The following is an 18,483-nucleotide window of genomic DNA, read 5'->3' on the forward strand; positions in this document are numbered from 1 at the left end:
TTATTTCAAACATTGTTCATTTATTTGTTTTTTTAAGAGAGTTCATTCATTTGTTATTAATTTAACAAATTATTTGTTAACGATCTATTTTAAAATTCAAAACCTATTTTTATTAAACTCATTAAATTATGTGCACCATTTTTTTATTATAAATATAATAATAACTGTTATATAAATTTGATGAATGACATGATAAAAGACCGTATTATTTGCATAATTAAAGAAGCACGCCATATTTATGTCTTTCCTATCACAATCATAAGTAAAACTTGAGTTTACCACCATCCTCCGCTCAATAACCAGCAACACACATAACATTCTTTTATTAATGTCATTTTTAAGTGGCATAATAACTATATAACAACACACATGAGTGCCGCATCATAAATTACACATACGATAAATAAATCTTCATTATTATCTTATGCAATTATATATGTATTATGAGTGGTTCATTAAAAAATAGTGCAGCAAAGTCACCATAGCCGTGGGTGAATGATTGATAGGTAAAATTGTATTTTTCTTTTTTTCCCGGGTATTTCAAAAAGTAAAAAGAGTTGAAGGGACGAATTCATATATTCAGAAAATTCCCTCTCCTTTAAGTATCGGTTTGTGTTTGGGGGCATCACTCGTTGTTTCTCTCTTCCATGCCCAAAATGCGTGTCCTCTTTGTTTTTCTGTTTTTCCATTTTCATTTCCCTGAAACCCTTTCTGCCCCAATCTCAGAGTACCGCGCCCTTCTCTCTCTCCGTTCAGTCATTACCGACGCCACACCACCCGTTCTCTCTTCTTGGAACGCCTCCATCCCTTACTGTTCCTGGCTCGGCGTCACCTGCGACAACCGCCGCCACGTCACCGCCCTCAACCTCACCGGCCTCGACCTCTCCGGCACGCTCTCTGCCGACGTCGCCCACCTCCCTTTCCTCTCCAACCTCTCCCTCGCCGCAAACAAATTCTCCGGCCCCATTCCTCCCTCTCTCTCCGCCCTCTCCGGCCTCCGCTACCTCAACCTCTCCAACAATGTCTTCAACGAAACCTTCCCCTCGGAGCTTTGGCGCCTCCAGAGCCTCGAGGTCCTCGACCTCTACAACAACAACATGACCGGCGTGCTCCCTCTTGCCGTCGCGCAGATGCAGAATCTTCGTCATTTGCATCTCGGCGGCAACTTCTTCTCCGGCCAGATCCCGCCGGAGTACGGACGCTGGCAGCGCCTCCAGTACCTCGCCGTCTCCGGCAACGAACTCGACGGGACTATCCCGCCGGAGATCGGAAACTTGACCAGCCTCCGGGAGCTCTACATCGGCTACTACAACACCTACACCGGCGGCATTCCGCCGGAGATCGGAAACTTGTCGGAGCTGGTGAGGCTTGACGCAGCGTACTGTGCGTTGTCCGGGGAGATTCCGGCGGCGCTTGGGAAGCTTCAGAAGCTGGACACGCTGTTCCTTCAGGTGAATGCATTGTCAGGATCACTGACGCCGGAGCTGGGGAACCTGAAGAGCCTGAAATCCATGGATTTGTCTAACAACATGCTCTCCGGTGAGATTCCGGCGAGTTTCGGCGAGCTGAAGAATATTACGCTTCTGAATCTGTTCAGGAACAAGCTTCATGGAGCTATACCGGAGTTTATAGGAGAGCTTCCAGCGTTGGAAGTTGTGCAACTGTGGGAAAATAACTTAACAGGTAGCATTCCTGAGGGTTTGGGCAAAAATGGGAGACTCAACCTTGTTGATCTTTCTTCTAACAAGTTAACCGGGACTTTGCCTCCTTATCTCTGTTCTGGGAATACTCTTCAGACTCTGATAACTCTTGGGAATTTTCTTTTCGGTCCAATTCCTGAGTCGCTCGGGACTTGTGAATCTCTTACACGGATTAGAATGGGAGAAAACTTTTTGAATGGTTCCATTCCTAAAGGGCTTTTTGGACTTCCCAAACTCACCCAGGTTGAACTTCAGGATAATTATCTCTCTGGAGAGTTTCCTGAGGTTGGTTCTGTTGCGGTTAATCTTGGTCAGATTACTCTCTCTAACAACCAGCTTTCTGGGGCTCTGTCTCCCTCCATTGGTAACTTCTCCAGCGTGCAGAAGCTCCTTCTTGATGGCAACATGTTCACCGGTCGGATACCTACACAGATTGGGAGGTTGCAACAGCTTTCTAAGATTGATTTTAGTGGCAACAAGTTCTCGGGTCCTATTGCGCCTGAGATCAGTCAGTGTAAGCTGTTAACTTTCCTGGACCTTAGCCGCAATGAGCTATCTGGAGACATCCCTAATGAGATAACTGGCATGAGGATATTGAATTACTTGAATCTTTCTAAGAATCATTTAGTGGGTAGCATTCCCTCTTCGATATCATCTATGCAAAGCTTGACTTCTGTTGATTTTTCATACAACAACCTGTCTGGTTTGGTGCCTGGTACCGGTCAATTCAGCTACTTCAACTACACGTCTTTCTTGGGAAACCCTGACCTGTGTGGCCCCTATTTGGGTGCTTGCAAGGGTGGGGTTGCCAATGGTGCACACCAACCTCATGTTAAAGGACTCTCCTCTTCTTTGAAGCTGCTACTTGTTGTTGGGTTGCTATTATGTTCCATTGCTTTTGCTGTGGCTGCAATATTCAAGGCCCGGTCATTAAAGAAGGCCAGTGAGGCTCGTGCATGGAAGTTGACTGCGTTCCAGCGTTTGGACTTCACTGTTGATGATGTTTTGCATTGCTTGAAAGAGGATAATATTATTGGGAAAGGAGGTGCTGGAATTGTCTACAAAGGGGCTATGCCTAATGGGGATCATGTTGCTGTGAAAAGGCTTCCAGCTATGAGTAGAGGCTCTTCCCATGATCACGGATTCAATGCTGAGATTCAGACATTGGGGCGAATCCGACACAGGCACATTGTTAGGTTGTTGGGTTTCTGTTCAAATCATGAGACAAACCTTTTGGTCTATGAGTACATGCCCAATGGAAGTTTAGGTGAGGTTCTTCATGGAAAAAAGGGGGGTCATTTGCATTGGGACACCAGGTATAAAATTGCGGTGGAGGCTGCCAAGGGGCTTTGCTATCTGCACCATGATTGTTCGCCACTCATTGTCCATCGTGATGTGAAGTCAAACAACATCCTTCTTGATTCAAATCATGAAGCCCATGTTGCTGATTTTGGGCTTGCTAAGTTCCTGCAAGATTCTGGGACATCTGAATGCATGTCTGCTATTGCTGGTTCATATGGATACATAGCTCCAGGTACCGTTGAATTTTGACATAATTAATGCATCATATGCATGGTTGTGGCAAATTTCCTTTTTCTCGCCTAATCATAATTGTACGTTTAAGCATTTTGTTCAGAATTTGACTCTTTGACTTATGCATGATATTGAGGTGATGCCCCTAAATTTATTAACATTGCTATGTGGTTTTTCTTGACTTTGGTTTTCTATCATACCCAATTGATTCGCCCCCTTATTTTGTTTTTTTTTCTAAGCCAAGTACTGAAAGTAAATGGTAGGTATCTCTGCACCGTTTGATTTTTTACCCTAACCCCCTCTCCCCACCTATGAAGTAGATAATGCTGTAGTCGTAGGTTAAGAGTCATTCACAATCGGAAACTGATGGTTATGGGCAAAAACATCAGATAAAAAGACCTATTATGTTACTTTATACGTATTGCCTTTGTTTAACTTATTGTTTCAAATTAAAGTGTCTTGCTTTATTATAGTGTATGATACCTGTTGGATGTTTGATTGCAGAGTATGCCTACACATTGAAAGTTGATGAGAAAAGCGATGTGTACAGTTTTGGTGTGGTTCTTTTAGAACTTATAACAGGCAGGAAACCAGTTGGTGAATTTGGTGATGGCGTGGACATCGTGCAATGGGTGAGGAAAATGACGGACTCTAACAAGGAAGGAGTTCTTAAAGTTCTTGATCCTAGGCTTCCCTCAGTTCCCCTTCACGAAGTGATGCATGTTTTCTATGTGGCCATGCTGTGTGTTGAAGAACAGGCTGTAGAGAGACCAACAATGCGTGAAGTTGTTCAAATACTGACCGAGCTTCCAAAGCCACCTGGCTCTAAAGAGGGAGACTTAACAATAACAGAATCCTCTTTGTCATCATCAAACGCTTTAGAATCTCCATCCTCAGCCTCCAAGGAAGATCAAAATCCTCCTCAATCCCCACCACCCGACCTTCTTAGTATTTAAAGTGCTCTGTTGGGTGTTTCATCTTATTAGTTCCCTTGGTTGTGATAGCTTATCCATTTACTTTCTTTTTCTGTCTCTCTTCTGGGGTTGGGGCTTTTCTTCTTCTTCTAACTGAAGGTATTAATGCTCTGATTTTTTAATGGTTTTGTACAGTAGGATTGGTGGGGGGGGTTATTTTCTTATGAAGTCACTTTCTTCATCATGTAGTACTGCTTTTTAATTTTTATGTTACGGCCGTTGTTGTGCTTCGCCTAAGCTGGGGAGTGGGGAGGGTTCAAGGGAATGGATACTCTTTTTTTATGCGATCACTGACAGGTAGACACAAAATGACGCAAACGGGTTGGGTATTAAACAGTGGGTATATTGTATGGTTTAGAATATTATTGATGAATCCTGAGTGGATTGGCACAGTGTGAACTGTGAGCCTGAGCTGTGACTGAGTCTATGAGTCAGGTTTGGATAAAAGCTTATTTGAAGAAGTTAACCTGTTTCGAGAAAATCAGAGTGAATCAGGATTCAGGCGTGTTTTAGCTTTAGTTCGTTGTTCATGCCGTGACGCTTTTACAGAAGTTAATTCTTTTGCTTTAGCTTTTTCATTTACGAGACTTTGTAGCGCTAAAAGGGATATAATTTTTTTCCCTTGTTAAATAACAAAAGAGAGGCATTGGGGATGACAAAAAACGAGCAATCTTGTAATCTATTTATTATATATTAAAATCTTAGCGCTAACCCAACAAAACTCTGGCTGTGGACCACACACACTGCTTGGAATTGGAACGTATAGTAGCTGGCGTTGATATAATCCCAAGAGAATTATGGCCATTGAATTTGCAGAAAGGGCTCGATAGAGGAAAGGGTATCCACGTGATGCACCCAACAAAATATCAGTTTGTTATGAGTTGAGTTGTCATATTTCACCTCGTACAATAAAGTGTTGTTATTTTTTAATAAGATTGACCGGTGGTTTGTCGTAGTAGATTCACCTTTATCTTGGTATGTGTCCAAACCTTTGCTTGGGATGCTTGCTAGTTGCTAGCTACCATAATAATACACTTGTTTCACAGTTTCTCTGTATAGACGGTAAGGTGAGGAAATGTTAATATGGGTTTGGTTGGTGCATATGTAGTGTAATAACAAAACAAAAACAAAAAAAGACGACCGTGGAATTGAAGTTTCCGATTACACAACACCTGCCCTATGCCATTTGCAAAAAGGAAAAGAAGGACAAAATTTCAGTACGTGTCTCATTTGGATGGATTGTCTTGTGTCTCCTTCCAAGTTCCTGCCTTGGATCAAATCTTAAAGGATCCCTTTCAGTAGAGATGAAAGAAATGAAAAAAAGAAAGTAAATTCAGATGATAATTTTGATTTAAAGTAAAGTGTAAAAGTGTGATTATACGTCTTTACTGTTTATTTCTCTTTTTTTCTATTATCTTTTTCTTACATGGAAAGTAGAATCTAAGAGTGTAAAATTACGATTTATTTCCAGGAAGAGAGCGAGAGGCAAGGGTCCCCTCACAAATAAAATGTTTTTTAACTCCAAATCCAAAACCTCGAGGAAGGGATGAATGTTGTTCATAGGCTGGGACAATTGTTTTTGCAGCAAAAATGGGGTGTCAGAGAAGAGATGATTGAGTGATTTTTGTACGAGTGATCAACGCAAGAATGAAAATAAAACCAGTATGGTGGAAGACCTCATTGGCATATAGGCGTTTGCCACATTAGTCAAAATTAAACTCAGTGCAAAAAACTACTGGAATGACTATTTTGGTCTAATAGAAATTAGAAACACAATAAAAAAATTAATGTGAAACTTTTTAAACTTAATAAATCAAACTAAAATAAAATGAGAGATCTAAATTATATTTTAACTCATTTTTAAATAGAATGTCGTTTTAATTCTTCAATTTTTTTTCCACCAACCCAAATATAACAGCGGAGATACAGTGTAATTGTTTGGGAAAAAAGTAATACTATAAAAATAATTTGAATCCGTAACTCATTATTGCTCCATGATTGGGCAATTGAAGATTGTTACATGGAATTCAACCATAGAAACTCTCCACAATGGAGACACCATAAGCATCGGACAAAATCTATACATTAATTTTTGTGTGTGGTACAACAAGGTCCAAGATAAACCAATACGTTAAAACACAAGAAAAAGCCCCTCAATGCGGCTTTGAAGTTCAAATTATTTGGGTACCAAATTGAACAATGAAAGAAAAAAGATGAAAATTGAAAGACTGGAGAGGCAAATCAGTCCCATAACGCGAACAGCTTTACCGAAAAATCTATCTATCAAAACTCATAAAACCAAACAGCGTGGGGACTTGCACTGTTGGTCCAGGTCCAGCACAGGTTTATTGTTCATATAAATATATAATAGACGAGTGTTTTGTATTTTTAATATATTTTTCATTCTTCTTTTATAAACAAATCATTTCATCTTTCATAATATGAAATTATGAGTGAGACTCATTTAATTTAAATATGAAGAGAAACTTATAAAATATTGAGATTTTTAATTTTTAATAAATTTAGCTAATAGTAAGAATATATTAAAAAATTGTATTGATACCATTTATCTTACCAATTCTATTTTCCCCGTTTTATTCTTTCTGATTTTATCTTCTGCCACAGTACTGCTCTATATATTATTCTGTCCTGTATAACTTTTGGGATTTAGATTGAAAGACAGGCACTATGCGTAGAAGATCAGAAAACATGGTGAATTGCCACTTTTGTGTCGTCTTCTGCATTTTTTCCATTGCCATTCTTTGTTCTGAGTAATTGCCCAAGCTCTCCCTCCTAAGATTTATTTAGCAGTTTGCATTTGGAAATTTTCACAATTATATACTCTTTAATGGGCAAAGTCCTTATTCATAAAAGGGATAAAATATTACATAAACATTAACTTACAACCAATAGCAGGTCAAAGATCTTACGCCTCTTCTTCTTAAGAAAAAACTGCTGATGCATCATGCATCATTGAAAAGTTGTATATTTAGTTATCTATTTTTAATTTGAGTACATATAGTAAAGTGAGTTTTACATATAGTTTATATTCAAAATCCACAGAAAATTTACGTAGCCAGCATCAAAGCATACAAAAGAAGATTAAGGACAAATACTCAAGAAGTAAAAATAAATACTGCCATGTAGCAAATACACATATTCTAACTGTTCTTCGTATGTTTATAATTCATGTTTGGGGGGTTAGTCGTTAATTTTTTATTTTAAAAAAAAAGGGTTCCTTTTTATGTTGGCAAGTAAACTGTTCAAGTAATTGCAATGAAAGCACCTGATGTAGCACGACATGTATTATGACAAGTCCAAATAGTAGCTGCAGTGATTGATTATTTGTGTTGTGTGGTTGCCCACAAGATCTGCCTTTTATTGTTGTTCCATCTCATTACATTTCTTTGACTTCATTTATTATTGCAGACACCACAGTAGTTATTATAATGTTACGAGATCTGTTCATTTCCTTCTTCCTAAGCATTATTAGTAAATGTCCCAGAACTCGGATAATATATAAATGTCTGGTACGTGCTACTCCTATAAGATAATATAGATACATATATTTTATACATTCATTCATGGTTCAAATATAGATCTCGACAGTGTCAATACGTGGTGTTTTACTTTTCAATATCATAAATTATTAAAAAGATTTAAAACATCTGTAATTTATCAATTAATATAATTATAGCTAAATATTCATATCTTTGATTTTACTTGATAAATAAAGAACATAAAAAATACTTTGCTTTATAAAAAAGATCTATTTATTTAAATAGAGTAGAAAATAAAAAAAAATATTGTTGAAATTATAAATATATTAAATGACTAACTTATTTATTAGTGTATTTAAAAATATAAAAAATCATTATCATAGTTATAAATTTTTATTTATAATTTCAATTGAATAATGTAAGAAATATTATTTCTTAATTTTCTATCTATTCTTAAAAAAATATTTTTCATTACTTTCCATATCTAAGCAAGATATTTTTTAAAAAAAAGAAAATGAAATATAAAGAAATAAAATAAAGGTGCTGACTTTAATATCTACATATGGCCAGGAGGGCCAGGCCTCCTGCATATGTGATGTGGTACTCCAATTTAAGAAATCCCCCCAATTTAATCAATTTGGGCTGCTCGAAAGTCCACTTTGAGTTTTCCAGTGCCAATGCCCTACAGTTTTCTGGCAGCGCTTTAAGTACACAAAGACAAACAAATGGATTACCAAATTCAAACCGATTTTGACCGTTAGATATAATATATACTATTCAATGGTTGGGATGTATGACAAAAAAAACTGAAATTACATGTTCGTTTGTCATTTTTTATTTACAAATTGCGTATTAGTATAAAAAAAAAAAAATTTAAAAAAGAGAGAAAAAAACACATGTTTAATGTATTTGCAAAATAATGAGACCGTGTTCGAAGGAGGCAAATGTGTTAAAGAAAGATAAACCCTATCAATCAAATTTATGATGTTTTATTAATGATAAGTCAGAAATAAAGAGAAAAGGAGGAAAGAAATTAAGGTGAAGGAGAAAACTCCCTGTGGGAAAAAAGAATCTTGCGTTTGCAATTAAATTAACATAAAAGTCAGACTATATATATATATATATATATATATATATATATATATATATATATATATATATATATATATATATATATATAACTCAATGCATTTATTTCTTAAATCCAACAGAACCCGTAACCTTTAAACCACGAGAGTAACTTTACTGTTCAGTAGGTGAAAATGAAGTGATAATTAACATTTTTATTACTGAACTTAAATATCATGCTCAATTGGGCAGGTTTATATTCGTCTATAGATAATACAAAAATCTGAATTGATTTTTAGACTCAAACTCAAACTTCACGGGGATAACTCGAGACGGAATAATAAATGGAATTCGGTATTCCAATTATTACATTTACATGTTTCTAGATAGAACTCGATATTCATACATATCACATAACTAATTATAAATCTATATGATCTCACAATGGACACAGCACAATCTAACCATTTATTTTCGGGACGTACTATCATCAACTACTCATTTTCTGATGAAAGAAATGCCCTTCTCAATGCTTGCTGCTAACTCTTTCTTGGCCTTTTCCAAACTCTCCCTGTTGAAATAAAAGCAGTAGATAAACTCTAACGTTTCAGTTTCACCTATGTGCATAGGAAATTCTGAAGTAGAAATGCAAGTGATCACCGCATACCTCTCATAATCATTCAGGGGACCAAGAGGAAGAATTTCCTCCACCCCAACTCGGCCAAGTCGTACTTTTGATGCAAAGAATGGGAGTTCAGTCACCTAAAATGTAACGGGAGGAAAGGTTGGTAAGACTCCAATCCTAAGATGATCAAGAAAACAGGCTTTTATATACCTGTGAAGCAACATATGCACATTCAATGATGCCAGCATCTCCTCTCAGGGCATGAAGGCATGCATCTGCAAATTTAACAGCAGCATATGCCTGCAGTTTATTACAAGTTGGACATTACATTTACATGAAACGAAATAGCAATGTTATGAATTGCAGATGCTATAAAACAAAGATGAAATTTCAAAAACAGGGGAACAGTCACGTGAATTCATACCCACAAAAGTAAAATTAGAATACTAACCATTGATAGTGTTGCAGAACCAGCTCCAGCTTTGGCCTAGAGAAAATTACAAACTGTACAAATCAAAATGCTGATGTATAGATAATCCATAGCAATGGAGGAATCATGTGTAGCATGAAGTTACTGTCAAAAGCTACTAACTGATGCAATCCACCAAGATAGATTAGTTCAAACATAAAAACTCAAGTGTAAGTTTCCCTGCATATAGCAAAGCTTTTCACATAGAATTTTGGCAGGCAAGCCACTAGGTCAATATATTGACTAAGTGTTCACTGGAATTGCAAACTACCAAGCAAAATAAATAAATGTAAAGAGGATTGAAGCAAAGTGATATGCTCCCATGTGAAATTTGAATTATGCTAGGCTTAACCAAACCCATATTCAGTTAGCCTTTATACCTCTCCCACTTGGGTGAGAGAGCAAAGTTGCCCACAGGAACAGTTTATGCTATCTCTCACTCTCATTCAGATATTATTTAAGTGAACAGATGCTATACATTGATCATGAAGACCCTCACAGTTGATGGATAAAGAAAACATGGGTAATGATTGAAGTTTGGAATGTTAGTAATTGAGATAAAAGTAAACAGATTTTTGTTATAAAAAAAAGCATATATATAAATGTTCACCTCAACAACTTCAGTTCCACCGTTTTGTATGCGACCAGTCAGGTACTCAATTTCTTTTGGGGTGAAAGAGCAAGGAGGTTTAATCTGATAATTGAGGGATTTTGTCAGGTATTAAATACAAAATCAAATTTGGTAACCATTAAAATCAGAAGTGTTTGGGGTGAAGACCTGAGAAAGAAGAGGTAAAATTGTGATTCCAGCATGTCCCCCAACAACTGGGACATCCACATCCCTTGGATCAACACCCAGAACTTCTGCCTGCAGTTTATGCCAAACAGGTAAAAATGAATGAAGAACAATAGTATGAGAGTGCTACAAATACAGACACTTTATGGTATCCAGACTTGAACAAACAATGCTATAGTATCCACATAATCTAGATTATTAAATGAATGTGGTAGAAACTGGAATCAGGTACGATGATATTGTATTAACAACCAGAATTCCATTTTCTGAAACTGCTATCATTACCAAAAATAAGGATTACAGATTGTTTCTCTCACTCTCTGTAATACTGGGAAACAGAAAGAAAATGCCAAATGTTCTTCAAGGGACCTGCAAATCTTCCACATTTCCCTATTCCATTTTTGCCTGGCCTCACACTTCCTATCCTTACCTATTGTATTCTCATTTCCCATAACTGAAATCCCTTCTTTTGCTACTACTCATTGCCAGCTCAGAATTTGGTTAGCTACAAATTATTAGCATGAATATTCCCCCCTTTTCCCCCATTTTGATTTTCTTACCTACATGTAGCATACACCTTAGTATTAGGGGGTTATGAGAATGATAGTGCCAGCACAAGTGTTTCAAAGATTGCATTAATTTCCTTTAACCAACAATGCTAATTACAGAGGTCCATAGGAAATTATTGCTTTATGCATATACCCTCACTGGTTGTTATATTTAAGTAATACACAAAGGCATAGCTGGTCTAAGCTTGAAACAACAGAAATGTTGCACTGCATCAAGCAACTATAAAGAGCTGACTAATTTCAAGAACAGTAGCACATACCACAAACGTATTGGCTCTAACAACATCAAGCATAGTGACTCCCAAAAGTCTCTTGGGATCGTAAGTACCAGCTCTTTTGAAAACTTCGGCTGCAATCGGGACTGTGGAGTTAACTGGATTGCTTATCACATTGACAATGGCTTTAGGACAGCACTTTGCAATTGCTTCACACAATGTTTTAACAATTCCAGCATTTATATTGAAGAGATCATCTCTTGTCATTCCAGGTTTACGAGGAACACCAGCAGGGATGATCACCAAGTCCATGCCTATAAGTGCATCCTCAAGCTGCTGCTGCCCCAAAAATCCTCGAACCTAAATACCAAAACTTCTAGTCATGTCTATGCAAACAAAAATGAAGATCAATTTAACTTTACTAATCTAGACTGTGGCCACAAGGTTAACCAACCCATCAGAATCCACATAGCAAGTTTATTAATTGAAATTAACTCACACACCAGCAATGTAGAGTTTTATTTATAAATTCATCTAATTACAAATCGATATGCATAAGAAGTTTATTGACTTTTATAGTAATTACATTAAAGAGTTCAGTTTCTACGCACTTTTATCAGAATTCATGGTTGGTATAACTTATAAGTAGCTATTGGAAAAATTAATGCACTCATCACCGTATATGACAGTTGATGGATTAGATGTAAAACCTTTTATTCTATTTCCATTAGTGCATATATTATTTACTTTACCTTGAAAGTCATTTAGAGAATAAACTTGTATTGGTTGAAAGTGTAAAAAGTTTTACAGTGATAGTTAATAAGAATGAAATATAATAAGTTTTTTCCATAAGCTAACTTTAGAAGCCCTGGTGTTAATTTCTCAAAAAGAAGATTTTTAGCTTTTGTATAAACTAAAATTAGTTTATGAAGAAGTTTAATTAATTTTTTCTTTTTTATTTGATTCTCCTATGAAAACAGGTCTAATTTCCATGAAAACAAAATGGTAGTAACTTACAACAGCGCCGGTGTCCATGTGACTTATATCAGAAGTGACGCCAGGGGTGTTAACAACATCGTAGAGGTGGAGAAGTGAAACGAGTGGATTCATCTTCATCAACATCGCCAGAGGTTGCCCTATGCCTCCTGCGGCACCCAATATGGCCACCTTGAATCCGGAGACCCCACCTTTTGCACGGCAATCGCTACGCTTCAAACAAACATCATCCTCTCTCTGTTCAAAAGTCCAATGATGTTACTCTTAACAATCGAACCAACGGTCGGTGCAACTGCAACAGAAAAACAAAACAAAACGAACCTGGGGGCGGAGGTGGCCGGCGATTCTCGAAATTCGGTCGCTGGCACCTGAATTTGCCTCCATGGTCCCTTTTCACGGGAAAGATTGCTGCGTCTTCAAATGCGAGTGAGGATGATTGATTATAAAAAGGTTGCGTTGCGTGTGGAGAAAGATGTGATGTGATATGGGTGTGCGAATTGGGAAGCGTGCAACTGCAAATTGACCTTATCTCAAGCGATCAGCTCTAACGCTCTTTGCTGCTGTTAGGCTTCTTCACCGTTTCGATCTTCACTTCTGCTTCCTTTTTCCTTATGAAAATTTCTCGGGGTATTTTTTTTTCTTCAAAATTAGACCTCGTGTAATGTTGACTTTGTAAGTAATTTTTTTTTCAAAATTAAATAAAAATAATCTTTCTATTATTTTTTAGATAAAGAACACACCAATGCAAAACTTATTAATCTCGGTGTATTCTTCGATTTTTTTTTTTTACTTAGTGAAAATTATAAATTTAGTCTCCATTGTTATTAATTTCGATTTTAGTTCCTTTTTAAAATTGTTCACATATTTTATCCTCTTTTTTTTTTATCCAAGCAATCTTATCCCCAAATCCAGATTTAGATATTAATTGTTATCAAGGAATGTTAGCTGTCACGTGTCATGTTCTAATTGGAGATGACGAGATGACGATCCCATGTCATGTTCTGATTGGATATCAACTCTATGAACGATGAAATATATTGTTGTTGTCATTGGACAATCAGCATATACAATCGTTATCCAATCAGAATATGACATGTGACAGTTAATATTCTCAACGTTTAAATCAGGATTTTAGGACCAAAATTGCGTGATTGAATAAAAAAGAAGGATAGAGTGCGTGAATAATTTTAATGGGAGACCAAAATCAGAAATTAAAGACAACTAGGAGGATCAAAAATACAATTTTACCTTTTATTTAAAACTATTACAACTTATTTGACTCAATTTTTTTCCTATTAAATTTGAAATATTTTAATATTTTTGTTCCTCAAAACTTAGAGGTGACAAAAGGTAGGACTTGATTATTTGAGCCTTAGAGAAAGACTATTAACACAATTTTTTAACACACTATTTTATCAAAATGTAGGACTTGACTGTTCGAGCCTTAATTAAAGGTAGACATTTTCTGTGCAATCTGATATAGCTCAATGTGGAAGTAGCCTAAAAAACTCATAAAAATATAAAAAAGACAATATATTATATATTAATAGGATAAAATAATTATATATTATCATTCAATTATTATAAATTAAGTTATGGGGTAAATTTTTTACAATAATCACCTCTTAAAAATTATATCATGTATGTGCATACTATATTGTAATATTTATTCGTCCATGATGGGTGGGTGTATTGATCTAGACTTTACAAGTTAAAAAAACAAAGCCCATGAAAACATAAACTCTCAAAACGCTGACATTTTGAGTCCAATAGCTAAATGCATTACAAAATTACAATTTACAATTGGTATTTTATAATATGAATTTAATTTATATGAGCTTCCATTGTAAAAAATTTACATAATTTTTCAATGAAAACGTATTTTAACCATTTCAAGAAATGATGGTTCTCATGAATCAATTTTTTCCAAGAACTATGATTTCCAAATATAAGAAAAACTTCTCTCTTGTGATACGCTCCTTAGATAATGCAAAATTAAACATACTCATCTCTTAGATTGCTCGATGGTGTCCAAGGCACAACACCACGTTTCTTGAAGATAATAGAAAATGATTATATTTTTTTATTGATAACTGTTAAATAATTGTACTTTGATAATAGAAAATGAAGTAAAATTATTTTTAAAATAATTATTTAGCAGTTATTTACGCTTAAATGTTAAAAAATTGATGTTTCATTAAATCTTGGTTGCTGATAAAAAAACTGGAGGTGTTAAAAGCAAAAAGAGGGAAATAATGAAAAAAAAAAAGAAATCAAAAAAGACTCAGTCCAACCTCTCACTTAGTGCGTAGCTCATGCTAAGCGAGACAAAGGACACAGGCCGTTAAGCGAGGCGTTAGACACAAGAGTCAAAACTCACACTCAACGCGCAACACGAGCTAAGCGCTCGCCACAGAAACAGAATGCGCTAAGCGCGCAACACGCACTAAGCACAAGATCCAACAGCAACACGCGCTAAGTGAGAGGAGCTTGCTAAGCGCACGATCTACACACGCTAAGCGAGAGGGAGGTCGCGCTAAGCGAGCTTACAAAGGCCTAAAGCCCACTTCAGCAGCTATAAATAGAGAGTTAAGTCAAGAAAAAATGATACATTGAGTCTTAAAGCACTCTCACTACTACCTAAAACTTGAGAACTCTTCTTCTCCTTTCTTTTATCATCTTTATTTCTTTCTTTCGCTCCTCTCATTGTAAAGCCCTTATGGCCATGAGTGGCTAATCCTTTAACTAGAGTCTGACAAGCCTAAAAAGCCAATGATGTATGGTATACTTCTCATATTTATTAATACAATATGAGCTATTTTCAAGTTTTTCTATTCTATTATCTTTTTTATTTTTATCTTGCATTTTCATCTTTACATTCTTTGAGGGGTTAGACACTCGGAAGATGATAACTTCTAATTAAGGTCTAAAGAAAATATGCATGAATCAGTTTTAAGAATTAGACACTCGAAAGAGGGTAACTTCTAATAGAACAACAAGAAATTTTTTTATAAGAAAATCATTACTAGACATAGAATGATAGTTTTATGTCCATGCATTTATGCGAACATTTAGAATTTAGACTTCATGCATTTATTTATTGAGTCTTTTCAAAAGGATATGTGAGATAGATAAATAAAATAAACTTGTCATTGTGAGGAATCAGGGGTGAGTAACTAAATAGATATGGGTAGGATAGATCCAATTGAATCGATAATGAAAAATCATAAACTCATACATCCTAGACAAAAAAGACATGCTAGGTCCTAACACTTGCATTTCATTGAATTTCCTTCTTAATTGTTTGCTTTTAATCCTCTTGTTTTTTATTACTTATAATTCACTTTTATTGTTACATATTCTTTCTTTCACCCCTCTCTTTAATTTTATTTTTCCCTTATAAATTTAAAAGTATTCAATATAAGTATAACACAAAATTTTTGTGGAATTCGACACTCAAACTTTCAAGATTTTATTACTTAGACATTTGGTATACTTGTCACACCCGTAACTTCTTTCTTGCTCCACAAGCCAAAAGGGAGAAAAAAAAAACGATTAATGACCACGGCTTACAAAACTTTGTTACAGTAATTGATTGTTGCATTTTGATGATTTCTTATTTTCTTGTTCCGCAAAATGCAGGATTTCAAGGTGTTTCATTTTGCTTGAAATTGGAATCCCCACTCTCCCGTAAACATGGTGAGCGTCAGAAGTTGTCTGCCGGTAAAGTAAATGAAAATCCCATTCGAGTCTCATTCCCAGGGACACTCACGTGCAATTAAACAATGCAAATAGAATGAATACGTTTGTGATAACATTTGGATAGGTAAATTAACCTAAAATAGCATATGTTAAAGATCAAGTAATCAACTAGTAAAAGAAATGGCAGGCAAACAAATTTCTATAAAGCATTCCTTTAGACATGTCATATTTTGATACTTCGCTCAAACAAATTTATATAAAGCAAACCTCAAAAAATGAGGAAAGTTACTTAGATTATATTTCTGCCTTCTATAAGATTCATATTTATAATACATTACTTTTATGTGAATGTAAACAAATTTATACGTAACAAATAGTGTGTCAAAGTGGAAGTAACAAATTTATATCCTACAAATTTTTAAAGTAGTCATACTCCCAAAGCAACAAATTCTTCTTTCTTCATTTTATAAATTAGCTTTTATGCATGGGGTTGGAACATGTTCGGGTATTGTTTTTCTCTATAGGGAATGGCCAGAATTTATGTAAACTTTTCTCAATATGTATCTTTTTCACTAAGCTTGGACACACCTTATGCTAAGTTTGGTCTTATCAATGAAATTATATGCTTATAAAAAAATAGCTTTTAGAATTGTGTATTGAAATTTATAGAAGTACTTTCCAAATTTTTATTCAATCATAATTTAACTATCTATTTAAATGAATATTGACAAAATTAATTTCAAATAAAATTGATTTTGTAAAATTAATTATGATTAAAATTTATTTTGATTTGTTTTTTTATCAAGTGGAGAGAAAAAGCAGAAGAAACAAAATAAACAATTGAAAAAAACACACAGGGATGGAAACCCTAAGGCATCCTTCAACAGAAGACGGTACATGTCAAAGGGAGGACCATGCAAAACACTACAATATCCAAAGAAGATGTCCAAAACTTAGCCAGAAAATTTGCACAGGCATTACCTCCCTAAACGTCGTATGCCGTAATTTTGATTTGAGTTGATTTATATTTGAATTTTTTTATCTTAAAAACAGGTTTAGTATACAATTTAGTGTAAAATTTTTAGCACAATGTAAAAAATATTTTTTTATCACTGCTGGTTAAACCAAGATTTAAAAACAAAATATGATAAAAAAAAACCTAAAAACCAAAAAGCTGACCAAATATGTATATTTTGACTAAAATCATAAGAGACAAAATCAATTTCAATACTTCCTACCATAAAACCAAAAACACATTTAAAATTTATGCTAGCTAGTGTTTGAACATTATCTAATGTGAATCCAAATACTCGAAAATCAAGGATGCCTTTGACGCGATTTTTGTCGCACAAAACCGGCCAAGAACTGCATAAAAAATCCGTCAATCCTCGAATATCAAACCCTTTGAAATTAGATGATGTTCTAATTTAAAACATCAATCCTCGAATATAATTACAAGATAATCTAAATATGTGAAAGAGAAAAGGAGAGTTTTGTGTCTTACGAAAAATGGGGACAAAGCGTAAGCCGAAAAAGGCCCGTCACCGGCCGAAAAACGCATTTGCTTTGCCGCACGGACAAAAAAATACTTCTATACCCCATATGGGCCCTCTCCTCTTATATACCAATCTCTTTCATCTCTCTCTTCCCATGCCTATTCTTTTTCTTTCTCATACACACTCACTCACTGAATTTCTTGCACTTTGAACCTTGAGAGAGAAGAAAAATGAAGAGAAGAAAACACTACTTTATGGGCTCTACACACTTAATTTCTCTCCTTCAAGAGGCCATCAACAACATACCCTTGTTGACTCAAGCTAGCTAACATTCCCAGTTCTGGTACGTGAATAAGAGCGACTTGGAAGCCCAAGGATTGCAATGTAACTTTGCTCTTCCCAGCTTTTTCTTTTTTTAATTTCCTCAAAAAAAAAAAAAGATTTATCGTCTAGATAGATAAAAAAAAAAAGGCAGACAGGATGGAGCCAGGCAGTGGTAGTTTTTAGTTTTATGGTTCCTTTTATAGAAAATAAATAAATAAATTTGGTCGAAATTTCTTTTTCGTACTTTTGTTCCCTTTGAAGAGGAGGGGAAAGAACATAGAACAGGCCAACGTTTTTTCACTTGGGTCATGTCATGTATCATTGTTATCTAAATGCGTATTCGATTTTCTGATTATTTATAATCCATGCGTGTATGTGAGCTTAGCAATTATTGATATTGTGCCAGTGATATGTTGATAACCATCCTTCTTCTTCTTAGGCTAACATTTCATTGATTAATTGGTTGTAGATTATTCTTGTTCTTGTTTTTACACTTTGTGTTTGTCATTAATTATT

General features: G+C 35.3%; 2 protein-coding genes across 2 annotated transcripts; one reads left to right on the forward strand and one right to left on the reverse strand.

Moving 5' to 3' along the window:
- Positions 1-373: 373 nt before the first annotated feature.
- On the forward strand, positions 374-4,863 carry LOC114375599 (leucine-rich repeat receptor-like serine/threonine-protein kinase BAM1). Its single transcript, XM_028333425.1, has 2 exons — positions 374-3,234; positions 3,738-4,863. The coding sequence occupies exons 1-2, from the start codon at positions 648-650 to the stop codon at positions 4,187-4,189; spliced, it is 3,039 nt and encodes a 1,012-aa protein (XP_028189226.1). The 5' UTR covers positions 374-647; the 3' UTR covers positions 4,190-4,863.
- Positions 4,864-8,964: 4,101 nt separating this feature from the next.
- On the reverse strand, positions 8,965-13,090 carry LOC114377201 (malate dehydrogenase, glyoxysomal). The gene is made up of 9 exons (XM_028335618.1): positions 12,767-13,090; positions 12,467-12,682; positions 11,495-11,809; positions 10,648-10,737; positions 10,480-10,563; positions 9,852-9,887; positions 9,611-9,700; positions 9,443-9,537; positions 8,965-9,346 (listed from the first exon to the last, which is right to left on the reverse strand). The coding sequence occupies exons 1-9, from the start codon at positions 12,827-12,829 to the stop codon at positions 9,274-9,276; spliced, it is 1,062 nt and encodes a 353-aa protein (XP_028191419.1). The 5' UTR covers positions 12,830-13,090; the 3' UTR covers positions 8,965-9,273.
- Positions 13,091-18,483: the final 5,393 nt, after the last annotated feature.

Source organism: Glycine soja, chromosome 11 (genome assembly GCF_004193775.1).
Source record: "Glycine soja cultivar W05 chromosome 11, ASM419377v2, whole genome shotgun sequence".
NCBI classification, from domain to species: Eukaryota; Viridiplantae; Streptophyta; class Magnoliopsida; order Fabales; family Fabaceae; genus Glycine; species Glycine soja.

What these genes read in the sequence shown, in the direction of transcription:
- LOC114375599 (XM_028333425.1), top strand. Translation starts at nt 648, where the DNA reads ATGCCCAAAATGCGTGTCCTCTTTGTTTTTCTGTTTTTCCATTTTCAT. An exon ending in ATATGGATACATAGCTCCAG is followed by an intron (nt 3,235 to 3,737) that starts GTACCGTTGAAT and finishes GTTTGATTGCAG; the next exon opens with AGTATGCCTACACATTGAAA.
- LOC114377201 (XM_028335618.1), bottom strand. Translation starts at nt 12,829, where the DNA reads ATGGAGGCAAATTCAGGTGCCAGCGACCGAATTTCGAGAATCGCCGGC. An exon ending in GTTCTGCAACACTATCAATG is followed by an intron (nt 9,701 to 9,851) that starts GTTAGTATTCTA and finishes AATAAACTGCAG; the next exon opens with GCATATGCTGCTGTTAAATT. An exon ending in GTGCATATGTTGCTTCACAG is followed by an intron (nt 9,538 to 9,610) that starts GTATATAAAAGC and finishes GTTACATTTTAG; the next exon opens with GTGACTGAACTCCCATTCTT.